Here is a 15,999-nt window from a genome sequence, read left to right on the forward strand (position 1 = left end):
GCCGAGGGCTGGATCCTGCACACAGAGCACTGCCCACCTCGCTTGTGCCCCTCAGCCACACACCTGGTCTCCCCAAATAGGATCCAGTGGCAGGTTTCACTCAGCCCCCCAATCCACCCTCTTCCAACAAAACACCCACTCCATGCCACCTGGCTGTCATCTCTGGCCTGGCCCAGTAGCATCTGCCAGGCCGGGAGCCCCTCCAGCTGGTCCTCAGAACTCCTCTAACAGCACCCTCTCCAAGCCCAACTCTGCGGCCCCACGGCCCACCTGCACCTCCCTCAGGGCCTGTGGGTGGCGGCCGTGTCCCCCAGGCCCACCCACCCTGGCCCATGCAGCTTCCTGTCACGCCAGCCTCAGTGACGCCCCTGTGGGCTGGTCCTGCAGTTTCCCCTTCTTCACAGCACTCACCACCCAGTGCCACACTGCGCTGGGGGTCTACGCGGGGACTTGTCCACCCAGTCCCCCGTGGCACACCCATGTCCAGCCCACGTCCAGCCCAGGCCGATACACACCCAGTTAGAGCTGCTGCAGTCAGGGTGACCTACAGACCCCGCACCCCTCACTCAGGGCAGCCTCTGGGCCTCAGGGGCTGATACCCACGCCAAGCCGGGTGGCCAACAGCCCCAGCTCTTGACCTGAGACATGGGTTAGGCTGCAAAGGGCTGGCTCCAGCCTGGCGCTACGTGGCCTCTGCTATGCCCAACCAGACGGCTGGACACAGATCGCAACATGGAATCAGACAGGCCTCAGGTGATTTCTGTCAAGTAACAAGTTTTCTGCTTTACTAAATCTATTCTTCCCCTGAGCCTTCAAGACACTCTGGCAGAAACCAGGCTGGCTGCTGAGCTCTGGGCAGGGGTAGGGGGGTCTGGCCTGCTTCGGGCCAAGTGACGGCAGGATATACAGCCCATTCCATAAGGAGCCTGAGGCCCCCTGGGGGTCGGTGCAGCACAGCTCTTCCTCAAAGCCACCTTCTCCTAGGGGCACAGGGTGAAGGCCCTCCTCAGCCACATTCAGGGCAGTCATGCCAGAGCTGAGACCTCCCGTGGGTGGTACTGGGGCCTTTACATGAGGAGCCTGGCGCCGGGAGGCTCTCGGACCTCCGCTTGCCCTCCCTCCTGGATGGGGAGGACCTGATCCAGCTGACAGGGAACGCCACTGCTTTCTGGACAGCTCTGGCTCTGTCCACAGGGCACCCCCAGCACCAGGACACTACGCAGGCTGCGCCCACACCATCTGCAGAGCTATGCACAGGGCAGCCAGGGCGCCGGTCTCAGCTGTGGAGCACTCAGCTCACCCACTGGCAGCTGTGGGGCTCCCAGGCACACAACTCAGGTGGGCCTGGAGCAGGGTCTGACCCCCTTGTCTGTTCTCCGTGCTGCTCTGGGCGGTGCAGGCAGTAGGGAGGGGAGGGGGCCTGGAGAAGGCAGGGCGGGGGTGTCTGCCTCGGAGGAGGCCGGGATCTGGATGCAGAGCCACAGCTGGAGGCAAAGGACCTTCAGACAACGTGGCCGGGGAGAGCTGCCGCCTCTCAAGTGCTAAACCTTCAGCTCCCACCGCCATGCCGGACACAGCAGGGCTCCAGCTTCCTCTCTGGCAGAGGGCGCTGGCGCAGAGTGCTGCTCGGGAGGGTGGGCCTGGGGGCTGCAGAGCTGGTCCTGAGTCGCAGGGTCAGCACACGCAGCCCTCCACACGCACCTGGACCAGCGGTGGGGCTGCCTCGACTCTGTTTCCTTGCAGTAGCGACGCCACAGGGCCAGCCTCCGAGGATCCTCGGGGGAATCGACGGCAGGCAGCAGGACCCAGCTCTGGGCACGCCCGGCCCACAGTTGAACAGACACACGCAGACACTTGGCCGGGTTTCCCTTGCCGGAGAGAAACACAATCCCAACGGAGAGGTCCATGTGGGACGAGGGCCACGGAGCAGGCGCCACCTGTCACCAGGAGTCTCGTCGGCACTAGAGCCTGCCTGCTGCGGCCCTGGAGGTTCCGCCTGACGCGGAGGAGACCCGAGAGGCCCCCCAGGACACCACCTGCCTGGAGGCCGAGCTTCAGTAGCCATCGTCCTCGTCGACGTCACAGCCGTAGTCTGCAGAAGAGCGCAGTCATGAATCCAAGGGTCTCTTAAGGGCCAGGAGCCCAGCCCCGCCCCCACTGTTCCTGGTACCCTCCGGGAGGCTCCGGCTCCAGCCCCAGCCCCACCCGCCTTGGCCCCCCGTGCCCTGCCAGTGCCATCTTGAGCTCCTCTCTGCCTCCCGGGACTGGCACTCAGAGCAGGGCCTCACTCCTCATGGAGGGCACCTGAGAGCAGCATGGGCCCCCCCGGCCTCCCTCCCTAGGCGTGCAGGTCCGTGGCCATGTGTGCAACCCAAGAACCCCGTGCTGCTGGCTGTGCGGCCCTCATAGCAGGTACCTCACCGTCCCTAACCTCTCTGACCCTGGCTGGCTCCAACCTCACAACTGACATGACCAATTTACAGAGTGTCTTAGCTCAAATTTCTTTCCAGAGAGAAACAGAAACTCAGTCTGAAGCTAATAGGCCTGAGTTCAGGGATGATGAAGGGCAGAAGCCGATGCCTTGGCTTCCCGGGAACCCTCCCTGCCGTCGGGCCACACCCACCGTTGCCGCCCATCATCTGCAAGGCGCTGACACACAGTTCCCCGTCCTCCTCGTCGGGCTCCTCCTCCTCAGCCTCCTCATCAGCATGGTATGACACAGGCCCGCTCTCCACCAGGACCGCCTGGGGCCTGGCAGGCTCAGCTCCGAGGGCGGGGGAGCTCGGGAGCAAACCCTAGAAAGAAGCGGGGCTCTGACACATGCAGAGCGGGGCTGCCCTCCCCGAACCCTGGAGGGAGGACTTCCGCTCAGCAGACCCCTCATAATCCCCAGGGCGGGCCAGGGCACTCGGCCACTCCTGCCACTCGAGCGGGTCCCAGGGTTGGCCAGGGCTCCCAGGCCCACTGGCCACTTCTGGCCTCCTGGTGGCTGCACCATGAGCTGTGCCAGCATCAAGATCCCACCCTCAGGCCTCTGCCAGCCCCTCCTCCTGTACCCCCGGGGCCCCAAGCCAGTGCTCAGGGAGACACCTTTCCAGACGACTACAGGCCAGTGTCCTCAGCCTCCGCACCCGGGGGCGGGACCCCAAAACACAGCACTCTAGAAAGGCTGCTGCTCAAGCCCCGCCCCACCGCCCCAGCCCTGGCCACCGGCTGGCACCTTCAGGTGCACCAGGACCCTCCCTGCTGCTCCCTGGTTTCCTGGGCTAGACCAGGCCCCGACAACAAGTGAGAGCCCAGGCAAAAAAAACCCCTGAGCCCTGGAGGGCCAGGCCCTGTGACCTGGCAGCGTCTGCTTCCCACACACAGGCTCCCTGCAGGCACCAGGCCCACCCTTGACCGAGCGCTGTGCAGCAGGCACGCAACAGTCCCCACCTCCCTCGGGCCCCGATTCTCTGCCCACGCCAGGCCAGTGTGGGGCAGCAGGGGCAGGTGCCGTCCCTGGGCTCACAGAGCGAGCATCCAGGCCCAGGAAGGAACGGGTGGGCTGCCTCCCGAGGTCCCCCCGCCCCTGGCTACGTGGGACGACGCACCTCTCCGGTGGCTGCCTTCTTTGCTGGCTGCGTAGACACCAGAGGCCTCAACCTGCAAAAGGAAGCGCAGCGCAGCGGCCTCAGCCCCGGCTCCCGGCACGCCCGTCCCACTGGCTCACTCTGGCCCGTCTTCACTCTCCCGCGTTAACTGACCTTCTCTCGTTCCCTCTGGAAGTCTGGGTCTGTGTCAGCCTCTGTGTGCTCCATCACTGCTCACCACACAGCAGCACAGCACTGACCCACTCGTTCTCAACGGGGGCACACTCGACGCAGACACAGATGCTGCAGACGCCCCTCCCGGCCTGCCTCCTTCCAACAGTGCACGAGCCCACAAGGAGCCGCCCTGGTGCACCACGTCACCCAGGGAGCGGGGAGGATGAAGGGGGCACCGTAAGACCCGAGTCTGCTCCCCCAACCCGGCCGGGCCCAGGGCACTCCCTACTTCTGCTGACAACACCCTGCACAAGCCCCTTGCCACTCCGCCACACACAAAGGCCAAAGGTGCCTTCCACATGCCAGTCTTCTTGGAGACTGCTGGAGCCCCCAGGGAGACGGGACCCCACGGGAGTGAACGCAGGCATCCCTCCCAACCCCTGGCATGACCACACAGGGCTGTCGCGTGGGCAATGAGAGGCCTCAGGGCCTGTGGGGAGAACGCAGGGGGGCAGAGCCCTTCCCTCCAGGCACAGCTGTGTGGGAAGGTGGGAGGGGCCTGAGGCCTGGCCCTGCCTGGCTGTGACTTGTCAGATGAACCCTCAGGACACTGGAAACGGTCCCCGTGACAGGTGGACGTTCGCAGAACACCTAGCAACGGATCTCTGTGCAGGGTGAAGCTGACAGCAGGTGTGGGCCGGGCTGAGGCCCCAGGCTCCCCATGAGGCTCCCCAGGAGCCTCGGCTGCTCCACTCCTCCCCGCAGTCTGCAGGCAGCGGGAGCCTCAGTGCCCCCTTGGTGGTGCTGCATCCTCAGGCTGCCCCGCCCTCCCTGCCCCCACCCCAGGCCCCCTGTGCAGTGGAGCCGGGGCCTCTGGGGATGGAGGCCGGCCCTGCGGCAGAGCTTCTCAGCAGGCCAGTCTTGAGGAGTCACCCCACCATGGTCTCTCCCACCGCAGCAAGCCCAGCGGTTGGGTTGGAGGTCTGATCTTGGTGCAGGGGACTAAGCCACCAGGAGACTCATGCTCTGGAAGGTCAAGCCAGCAGGCCCTGCTGAGGACGCCCTGAGACTGCCAGCCCAAAGAGAGAACCTTTATTATTATTATTTTTTTTCCCCCAGATGCAGTCTCGCTGTCGCCAGGCTGGAGTGCAGTATCGCGATCTCAGCTCACTGCAACGTCCAGAAAAGGCAGTTTCTTTGGCTTCAGCAGACTGTGCCTTAGCCAGAGAGGAGCAGATGCTGGCGGGCAGGAACATGGGGCCGCAGGGAGAACAGTGCTGTCAGGACGGTGGGCTTCCTGTAGGGACACATTCTCCCTCCCCAACCTGGCACTGAGGACACGCCAAGATTGAAGCCACACAGTCCTTCGGCACTGACCCCAGATTCTGACAGACAAGTCCAGCTTTTCTGGAACCAGGAGGCAGCTGTGCCAGGCCTCACCCTGGGGGCCACAGAGCTGTCTACTCCTGCAAAGCCTGGCTGGAGAGAGGGTGCATGGTGTTCAGGGGGCTGAACTGAAAGGGCTCCTGGGGTCTGGGGTTGGCTGGCGGCCTGCCTCAGGGGCTTCCCTTCCACACGTGAGGGTCTGACAGCGCCTGGAGAACAAGCTCCCGCCTGGCATCACCTCGGCCACAGCCTTGGCCTGTAGGGGAGTCCCCAGCCGGGGGCATGAGGATGTGGGTTACCGCCCCCCATCGTTCACACAGACCCGCCGCTGTGCGCAGACTGCTGCCTCTCACAGCCGCGCCACACGTGCTGACCCCGCTCAGCTGAAGCCTGGACGCAGCCCAGCCTGGGGGACCCTGGAGCCCGTAGGCAGGCAGGAGGGGGGCTCAGCTACTAGGTTCCCTTTTGTCCCCCTTCCAGAGATGCGCGCTGGGGCCGAAGACCCACACTGGCCCCTATGCCTGTCCCCAGAGTGGGACACTCAGGCATGAGGGCAGATTGACCTGCCTGGGCTGGAGAGAGACCCCAAGGGTCAAAGCAGCCCAAGTGACCACAGAGTGAGGAGGAGACAAGCTCGGAGGAAGCGACTGCCCACATCCCTGCGTGGCCCAGCTCAGGTTCTGCAGCTATCCGTCATCAACGGAACCATGCATCACAACACGGGTCCAGGGGCAGGTGGCCACAGGGAGATGGGCTGGGCAGCCAGCAGCAGCCAAAGGGAATGGGGGTGCAGCTCAGGCTGGTCCTCCACAGCGAGAAGGGGATGTCACCGCTGGGCCGCCCAAGGCAGCACCGCTGCTGCTGAAGGCCGCTGTGGTCGTTGGGCTGAGGTGGCGCCTCCTCAGCTGAGCCCCTCCTAGGTGGTTCCTCCCCACTTCCCTCCCCAGGTCAGAGCCTCAGCCACTTTCCAAGAGGTCCAAGTCCTTTTTTCCTCACCCGAGTGTGGGTGAAAAGCTGCCCCCATGGGCTGCAAAGGCAACCGGGACCTGCCCTTCCGTCCCCAGGCAGCCCCTTCTCTCCCCTGCCCAACTGGAACTGCCAGAGCTGCCCAGGCCCGGGTGGGGGTGACGGTGCAGTGAGTCAGGGTATCCCCAGCCCTGAGGTCTTCATGCTTCTTTCTCAGAATACTAAACAATCAGGAATCAGATCACGATCACTTGGGGTGGGAGATCGATGGGTTTCTAACGCAGGAAGCAGTGCACAAACATGCAGATGTATGTCCACACTGCACACATACAGATACACAGACGCACGCGTTGTGTGAACAGACTCACAGACATGCACACATACTGCACACATTCAAGACTTAAGACACACACACGCCCCATGCACACAGAGAAACAAACATGCACTGTACATACAGACATGAATGCACACAAGTGTACACACAGACACACACACACTGCAGACCTACAGGCACACATGCATTCCATGTACACACGTGCACACACTGCCTGCACAGAGACACACAGGCATGCACACCTGCGTTTCACACAAAAACTTACACGGACACACATGCACACGCACTGTGTGCAAACAGATGCATCACACTGCGTGTCGACATAGGTACACATGCACACACACGCACTGAGTGCACCAATGCACACATGCACTGTGCACAGATGCACACACACACTGCATGCATACAGACACAGGTACACACACTGCATGCATACAGACACACACACACACTGCATGCATACAGACACAGGTACACACACTGCATGCATGCAGACACACACACACACTGCATGCATGCAGACACACACACACACTACATGCATACAGACACAGGCACACACACACGGCATGCACACAGACACAGGCACACACTATATGCATACAGACACAGGCACACACACACTGCATGCATACAGACACAGGCACACACACACTGCATGCATACAGACACAGGCACACACACACTGCATGCATACAGACACAGGCACACACACACACTACATGCATACAGACACAGGCACACACACACTACATGCATACAGACACAGGCACACACACACACTACATGCATACAGACACAGGCACACACACGGCATGCACACAGACACAGGCACACACACACTATATGCATACAGACACAGGCAAACACACACTGCATGCATACAGACACAGACACACACACACTGCATGCATACAGACACAGGCACACACACACACTACATGCATACAGACACAGGCACACACACACACTACATGCATACAGACACAGGCACACACACACTACATGCATACAGACACAGGCACACACACACACTACATGCATACAGACACAGGCACACACACTACATGCATACAGACACAGGCACACACACACACTACATGCATACAGACACAGGCACACACACACTACATGCATACAGACACAGGCACACACACACTACATGCATACAGACACAGGCACACACACACTACATGCATACAGACACAGGCACACACACACTGCATGCATACAGACACAGGCACACACACACTGCATGCATACAGACACAGGCACACACACACTGCATGCATACACACACAGGCACACACACACTGCATGCATACAGACACAGGCACACACACACTGCATGCATACAGACACAGGCACACACACACTGCATGCATACAGACACAGGCACACACACACTGCATGCATACAGACACAGGCACACACACTGCATGCATACAGACAGAGGCACACATACTACATGCATACAGACACAGGCACACACACTGCATGCATACACACATTACATGCATACACACATACACACTACATGCAACAGACAGGCGCACACACAGCATGCATACAGACACACACACTGCATGCATGCAGACACAGGCACACACACTGCATGCATACAGACACACACACACTACATGCAACAGACACAGGCACACACACTGCATGCATACAGACACACACACTACATGCAACAGACACAGGCACACACACACTGCATGCATACAGACACAGGCACACACACTACATGCAGACAGACACAGGCACACACACACTGCATGCATACAGACACACACACACATTGTATGCATACAGACACAGGCACACACACTGCCTGCATACAGACACAGGCGCATATGCACGCAGAGACACAGACACACAAAAGCACACCCGGACACTGGGCCAGCTGGTCAGATGTGACAGATGGGAATGTGACCCTGTAACCAGGCACCAGAATCACCCACACCAGGACAGGACATCCCCCAGCGCTAACTGAGGCTGGCTGGGCAGGCAGAGGACACTGACACTCAGGCCTCAGATCCAAGCTGAGTGCTGGCGCACAGGGGAACCGAGCCACCGCGCCTGCCCCAACTTCACCTCTGCCCCACTGACCTCCTATACATGCCAGGAGCTGTGCTAGGAATGCACCCCCAGAGGGCCACCACGTGGCTGATGAGGAGGAGACAGCCCATGTGGCCCTCCTGAGGGGATGAGATGCCAGCTAAGAAGCAGCAGCCTGCAAGGAGGTCAGGCTCCCTCACGGAGCAGCACCTGGGAGCCCGGGGGCAGGGGCAGGGCCACAACAGAGCCGACTCTCACTGGGGATGGAGTGGCCGGCCTTGCAGCTCAAAAGGCCTAGGAGAAACTGTCACAAACAGGAGGCCCTGATGGGCTGCAGAGGTTCAGCACCGCCCCATGTGCAGAAGCAGCTGGAAACAGCTCAAGAGATTCCGAGGAGGAGAAGCAGGACCAGCAGACACTCTCGGCCCAGAGCTGAGCCTCGGGGATGGACCCAGGGGCTAAGCCACCAACCCCGCCTCCACTGCCACGGAAACACGCGGACCAGCCATGGCATGGTGAGCACCTAAGACCCAGCAGGTGGGCCCAGCTGCTCACGGCCTCGTCAGGAGAGCCTGCAGCTGCCACCCAGTGGCAAGGCAAGCACAGAGGGCAGGTTCCCCCAGGGCCACCTGTGGCCAAGCCACCCCACGGCGGCCCTGCACGGAGCTGCGGAAACCCGTGACTCTGCACGCTGAGGCCAGCACATCCCACCTGTGACAGTCCCTCAGCCCATGTGCTCCACCCACATCCTCCCACCTCAGCAGTGGGCTGCTGTCACCCACCACCTCGGCAGAGATGGCAGTGCAGCCAGGGCTCACAGAGCAGGCACAGGGCAGCGGGCTGGGGCTCCTCCAGGAACCCAGGCTGGAGAAGGGGCCAACCCCACTGTGAGTGTGCCATCTCATCCTTGGGACAAAACGGAGCCTGGCCTGCAGGACCCCTCTGACGGCTGACGGCACCACTTGGGTCACAGTCTGCCAAGCCGAGGAGAGTCGAGACCGTCAACGTGCCCGAGGCTGGCCCACCAGTCCCCAGCATGCAGGTGGCACATGCCACCCAGGCACTTCTGTGGCCCCAGCTGGCCCCAGCAGCTCCAGAACCCAAAGCCTTGGCTCTCTGCCTACCTTCAGCTCCTGCCCCGACACCCAGCCACTTGGGACAGGACGGTACCTTTTCCCCATACTGGTCACGGCGTCAGCTGCACTTGTGCTGGCCGGTGTCCTCCTCCGTGACAGCTTCCTGGCGCTGCCGCTGTGCTCGGGCCGTGCATCCTCCCTGAGCGGGCTGCCCCCGCCGGCGCTGCTGAGGCCCCGCAGCACGCTGTAGTTGATCTTGCTGGAGATCTTCTTCTGCTCCAGCATCTTCTCGATGGCTTCTCTGGCGGTACTGGCCTGAATTGGCTCCCGTCGCTTGCAAGACTTCTTGGGCTTGATGGAAACATACAAGAATGACTCCCGTGAGTCACGCCCCCGTGCTCAGCATCAGGGGCTCCGTGTTAGGCCAGGAGTGCAGGAGGGGGAGGCCTGGCCCAAGGTCTTAGAAGGGCAGCTCCTGCCTCCTCCTCCCAGAATGTGGGCCAGCCTGGCGCTCTCTCGGCATGCCCACGTCAAATCCTGCCCTCCCAGGTGAGTGGTGCATCTAGGCTGGCACGGGTGCTGGCAGGGCCTCCAGAAGGCAACAGCAGCAAATCTGCCACAGGTGCAGCCCTTAGGGCCCTGCCACACCTGGATCCTGCACAGGGCAGGGCTGGGCCACGTGCACACAGCAGGCGACGTGCTGCTGTGCTGCGATGTGAGGGCCGTGGCAGACTTGTTACCCGGTGAAGACAGACAATCCATCCCAGCACTGCTGCCCAGGTCAAAGGCCCCAGCTGCCCAAAGACCCTGGATCTCATTCTAGGAGCTGGAGCCACAGACCACTTCAGGGCAATTAGCCAGCACCACCCCTGCTGCCCTCCTTCCCGGTGGCCCAGCACAGCCTGGGATGTGCTGCTGGGTAGGCGGAGACCCTGGGCTCCTAAGTCCCTGATCACAAGTTCCCCGGGTCCTCCCAACTAGGCAGGCCCCATATCTGCCCTCCCCACCACCTACGGCTTGGTCCAAAGGACGCTGTCTACCAGGCAGGGGCCTGGCTCCCTGTTTCACTCACTCACTCAACCACTGCTGACTGCACAAGGCCAAAGTCACATTCAAACCAGGGGCAAGCAGCTGAGCCATGTCACTGCGACGACCACAGGTCAGGGAGGCACCACATTCGGACCTTCCCAGGTCATCAGAGGAGCAAACCCGGGTTACAGAGGCAGGGCTCAAGCCCAGGAACCCCAGTGACCAGCCCCGAGTCTCAGCACAGTCTGCCCTGTTGCTGCGTCTGGAAGCTCACCCCAAGGCTGAGCACACGCCCTCTAGGGTGAAGCCAGCAGTTGGACGCCTGTGGCCAGTACGGGGCAGGACCCAGTGGTTAGGGGCGTGGGTCTGGGGTCCAGAGCGCATGGCTTCCAACTGCCTGCCCTGGGACCTGGCCCCTCCTGTCACACAGGGAAGGGACATCCAAAGACGTTTGCCTGCCATAAGCCTGGACACCCCCGAGAAGGCCAGGCCCGTGCCACAGGTGCCCACCTTGTGCTCCTTGTAGATGCCGAGCTCCTTCTCTTTGGCTATTCTTGCTTCTTTTTCTAAAAGTTCAGAAAAGGGGCCAGCGTCACTAAAGGCCCACACCCCAAGCCTGGGGACCTCGTGTCCTGTGTCAGGGCAGGCGGGTGGCACTTACCCCTCTGCTCCCGCAGGTACTCAGCGTTCTCCCTCATCCACAGCTCGGCCTTCACGCGGGCTTCCGACTCGTTCAGGATGTACTGAGCACAGGAAGTGGGGCATGCTAAGGCCGCGCCGGCCAGCGGGAAGTCTTTCCACCGTTATAGGAAGGGGAACCAGGGCCGCCTCTATTTAGTGCAGAGCCCAGGCTGAGGCCTCACCGCTCAGGGTGAGCTGGGGACCTGTTGCCCTTTGCCCATCCCAAGATCAGCCATGCAGTCCACCTCTGTGAGACCCTCTAGGGCAGCCTGCAAGCCCCGCTGGCACCAGGACCCTGGCCAGCCAGAGTGCAGGCCACAGGTCCCCACGAACAGACGAAGTGAGGGTGTGAGCTGCCCACTCAGGAACAGATGGGCCAGGCTGAAGGGGCCTGAGGCACCACATGGCAATGAAATCGGGGAGGACTTCCTGCCTGACAGAGAGCAAATCTGTTGAGATCAACTGCAAAGAGCCAGACCCGATGGCTGGAACCCCTAGGTTCTGGGGGCACACAGCACATGTAGAGTCAGTGGGGGCCCTCTTATGTCTGGAGACCCCTCGATGGGCCGGCCCTGGTGCTATTTGTGCAATCTGTGCTTGCCACAGGCTACGCACCCAGAGGGCGAAAGGGCCAGGTGCGAGCCGGGGGCCTCTCGACAGGCTGCCCTGGAGCCCACACTGGGTAAGAGGATCTGGGGGTGGGTCCCAGGAATAGCGGCTAGAAGGCCACGAGCCCACTTCACCCAGCAGGGTGGGCACTGGGCACTGGGCAGGGGAGATGGCCAACCCTGCTCGGCCACTTGGGGCTCCCTGGGCTGCAGTGCCCTCCCAAGCCATGCCCCTCCTGGGAAGGGGTGCTGCCACTTACCCTGTCAATCTCCAGGTCGTCGATGCCACTGAGGTCCAGCTCGCCGTCTCCCGAAGCATCTTCTGGAGGGAAGCGCAGCATCAGCATCACTCAGGGCCAGCTCTGATCACGGGAGCGTGGCTGCTCCCTGGGCTGGCTCAGGACTCTGAATCTGGGCCAAGGGCCTTCTAGAACCCCATCCCCTCCTCTGCACCAGTGGGTCATGCCGTTTCCCCACATGGCCACGTCTCTTTAAATGCTTAGCTCAGGACAGAGTGAAGACAGCTAAACTGAAGCCACAAGGGAAAACCCCAGCACTCCTGTGCTTTGTGCAAGAAAGCAAGTTTTTAAGATTGGGAGACGCAGGCTCTCTGGCCCCAAAGACTGAGGGAGGGCAGGGAAGCTGGGCAGGAAGGAAAGGCCAGGCCATGGAGAGAGACGGGGGTCTGTGCTGGGGGGAGCCAGCTCCCCATCACTGAGCACATAGGTCTTGGGATTGAAATGACGGAAGAGAAATGATTCCAGAGTCCAGGCCCAAGGGAGCCTTCCACGATCATGCTCAGGAGACCCCAAAACCTGCCTGTCACCCTGACCAGCCCCAAGCGGTCCAGGCAGCATCTGCACAGCCTGGAATTGGGACAGCCCCTCCTCACCACAGTCCCCCCTCACCAAAGCCCCGCTCCATAGCCGCCTGCCCCGTGCTGCCAACTCAACTCCAGCACCGGGTCAGACTGTCTGCGGTGCCCTCCTGCCACGCTGCTCCTTGGCCAAGGCCCAAGATGACTCCTCTCAGCACTCACAGGCAGTCCTCAAGGCCCCCACGGCCCTTCCTCAGCTCCAGCCAGAATGGCCCTTTCTGCTCAGCGTCACTGTGCCTCGGGCTGATCCAGGGCCTGTGCACATCCCCTCTGCCTGTTGCTCTGTGTGACCCACCCTGGTTCCACCAGCACAGCAGCCCCAGCCATCAGGCCAGGTGCACAACCATCTCCACCCCTGGCCCAGAGGTCACTCGATAAACATGCGCCTGGTGACCCCACAAAGGCTCCTCACACAGAGGCCAGGGCCTGGTGCCTGATGGGAGGCAGGGCCTGAGGGTGAAGCCTTGCAGGAGGGTCTAGACTTTTAGCCAGGGAAGCCTGTCCTGGCAAGGATGAGGGACAGGACCCACCTTTCTCCTAGAGCTCCCAAAAAAATGGGCATGGCGAGGGGGACAGGACGGGCATGGTGGCCTGGCCTGGGTCCTACGGGGCCGGGCTGCCTCATTATTGCTGTGCCCAAGCTCAGCAAGTGACACTCCCTAACCATGTTGGACAAGCAGAGGAGGGGTGGAGCCATGGGTCCCTGCCCCGGGGCCCTGTGGGACTCCTGGGTGCAACCTGTGGGCTCCATTCTCATTTGGCCCCTGCGGCCTGCAGGCAGTCCCAGTGAGGGTGACCAGACCCACTGCATTCCGGTGTCGGCACACACCCAGTTCTTCACACCAGGACCACTGACGCTCACACGGTCCCACTGGCCACTGGGGGTGCTGGTGCTGTCCTCACCCAACCCCACCCCTTGAGAACACCACACCTCCCAATAGAGGATGCAGCACCTGGGTCTCCCCATGAGAGGAACAAGCCGGAAAGCTCTCCCAATGTCCCCAGCGCCCCCCACACCCCATCAGAACTCACTGGGGTCGCTGCTCTGGGAGGAGATGCATTCGCGGATAGAGTCTGAGATGCCCAGGCTGGCCGCCGTGGGCAGAGGGTCCAGCAGGGACTCCAGGGCCGGGGGTCTGCCGCTCCACTGGGGGCTTCCTGCTGCTTCCGAGCTGCCGGGGGTGGCAGCCAGGAGCTCCCGGTACAAGTCCTTGTTGAGGTGGCTGGCCGCAGCCTCCAACTCCTCGTCCTCCGTGTCCTCCTCGCCACACAAGCTGGACGCGGTGTCCTCGGCAGAGCCTAGGCATACACAATCCACACACCACCTGTTGACCAGGCAGAGGGCCAGGGCACCCACTTTTGTAACAAGAAACGCTGCCAAGCTGCCAGGTAACCCGGAGCACGGCTGTCGGTGCACGGTGCCTGGCGGCTGTGTGCCAAAGAACGAGCCTCAGCCCACGCCACAAGCTGCACACGGAAGTCAGCTCAAAGCAGATGACAGACCTGGGGGAGCTACGAGTACAGACATTTCAGACAAAACATGAAAGAAAAGTTTGTGGCCTTGGATGAGGGAAAGGCTTCTAATGGCTCTAAAAGCAGAATCCATAAAACACCGATAAAACAGATCTCCAAAACATCAAGAACTGCCCTCCGAAAGCCATCGCACGGCAATGGAAAGACAGTGACGGGCTACTCTGCAAATCTCACAACTGATAGAGGACGCAAATCCAGACAGATGAAGAGTTCCCAGGAAGCTGCTGCAGCCGGGTGTTGCGCTGCGGGGAAGGGAGACGAATCTGTAAACCCGGAGCGAGGTTCTGCCTACCCAAGGCCGCTGCTGTGCCGAGACCCCCGGGTGAAGCCACCGTCATCGTGCCTGACCAGGAGGCAAAACCTTCAACTGAGGACTTGGGGGATAAGAAGGAAGGTGAATATATTAAACTCAAAGTTACTGGACAGGAGAGCAGTGAGATTCACTTCAAAGTGAAAAAGGCAACACATCTCAAGAAACTCAAAGAATCACACTGTCAAAGACAGGGCGTTCCAATGAATTCACTCAGGTTTCTCTTTGAGGGTCAGAGAATTGCTGATAATCATACTCCAAGAGAACTGGGAATGGGGGAAGAAGATGTGATTGAAGTTTATCAGGAACAAACGGGGTCATTCAACAGTTTAACCTTGTTATTTTTTTTTCCCTCAATCCTTTTTTATTTTTAAAACTAGTTCTTTAGTAATGTGGTGTTCAAAACAGAATTGAAAACTGCCACCCCATCTCTTTGAAACATCTGGTAATGCGAATTCTAGTGGTCATTATTCATCACTGTTTGTTTCCACTGTGCTGAGTTTTGGTGATCAAGCCTCAGTCCCCTTTACATTGCCCTTTCCTTTTTAAAAATTACGTGTGCACAGAGAGGGCACCTTTTTCAGGACATTTCATTTTCAGGCTTGTGGTGAGAAGTAAGATTACCCAGTGCAAGTGTTCATAATGACTTTCCAATCGGTCCTGATGTAGCATGTGACTGCTTCACTCCTGGACTGTGACCTTCAGTGGAGATGGAAGTTTTTCAGAGAACTGAACTGTGGAAAAATGACCTTTCCTTAATGAAGCTACTTTTAAAATTTGAGGGTCTGGACCAAAAGAAGAGGAATATCAGCTTGAAGTCAAGATGACAGATAAGGTGAGAGTAATGACTAACTCCAAAGACGGCTTCACTGGAAAAAAGGCATTTTAAAATTTTTTTTAAAATCTGGTCAGAAGATCCCAGAAAAGTTCTAATTTTCATTAGCAATTAATAAAGCCATACACGCAGAAATGAATACAACAGAACACTGCTCTTTTTGATTTCATTTGTACTTTTTTGGCCTGGGATATGGGTTTTAAATGGACATTGTCTGTACTAGCTTCATTAAAATAAATGATATTTGTAAAAATCGAAAAAAAAAAAAAAAAGAATTCCCAAAACTTCACAAGACACACAGCCCAATTAAAACATGGGAAAAGAGCTGAACAAAGACTCCAGCGAAGAAGACGGGTGGTAAACACACACGTACGAAGACCTTCTTCGGTCCTTAAGGAAATGCAAATGAAACCACCACAAGCTCCTACTTCTCATCAGAATGTCTAGCCCTGACAAGACGCCAGGCTATGTCTCCCGGACAGGAGGAACGCAACACCCCTGCGCTCCCACGCAATGGCGCCACCCCTCTGCAGACAACAGAGGGGTATTAGTAA

At 59.7% G+C, this 15,999-nt stretch overlaps 1 protein-coding gene across 4 annotated transcripts in view; it reads right to left on the reverse strand.

Moving 5' to 3' along the window:
- Positions 1-757: 757 nt before the first annotated feature.
- The window catches only part of BRF1 (BRF1 RNA polymerase III transcription initiation factor subunit), a 70,128-nt gene continuing 54,886 nt past the window's right edge, over positions 758-15,999 (reverse strand). For 3 of the 4 annotated variants that reach the window (XM_012471119.3, XM_012471122.3, XM_012471121.2), the window contains 8 exons: positions 13,800-14,066; positions 12,151-12,212; positions 11,263-11,344; positions 11,112-11,167; positions 9,667-9,923; positions 3,594-3,645; positions 2,624-2,795; positions 758-2,092 (listed from right to left, as the gene is read on the reverse strand). In XM_012471119.3, coding sequence (XP_012326542.1) covers positions 2,055-2,092; positions 2,624-2,795; positions 3,594-3,645; positions 9,667-9,923; positions 11,112-11,167; positions 11,263-11,344; positions 12,151-12,212; positions 13,800-14,066 — 986 coding nt within the window. In that variant the 3' untranslated portion in view covers positions 758-2,054. The remainder of the gene's footprint in view (positions 2,093-2,623; positions 2,796-3,593; positions 3,646-9,666; positions 9,924-11,111; positions 11,168-11,262; positions 11,345-12,150; positions 12,213-13,799; positions 14,067-15,999) is intronic. The other variant, XM_012471120.3, reaches the window with a different exon arrangement.

Source organism: Aotus nancymaae, unplaced genomic scaffold (assembly GCF_030222135.1).
Source record: "Aotus nancymaae isolate 86718 unplaced genomic scaffold, 86718_ANA_hifiasm-v0.15.2.pri h1tg000011l, whole genome shotgun sequence".
Lineage (NCBI taxonomy): Eukaryota > Metazoa > Chordata > Mammalia > Primates > Aotidae > Aotus > Aotus nancymaae.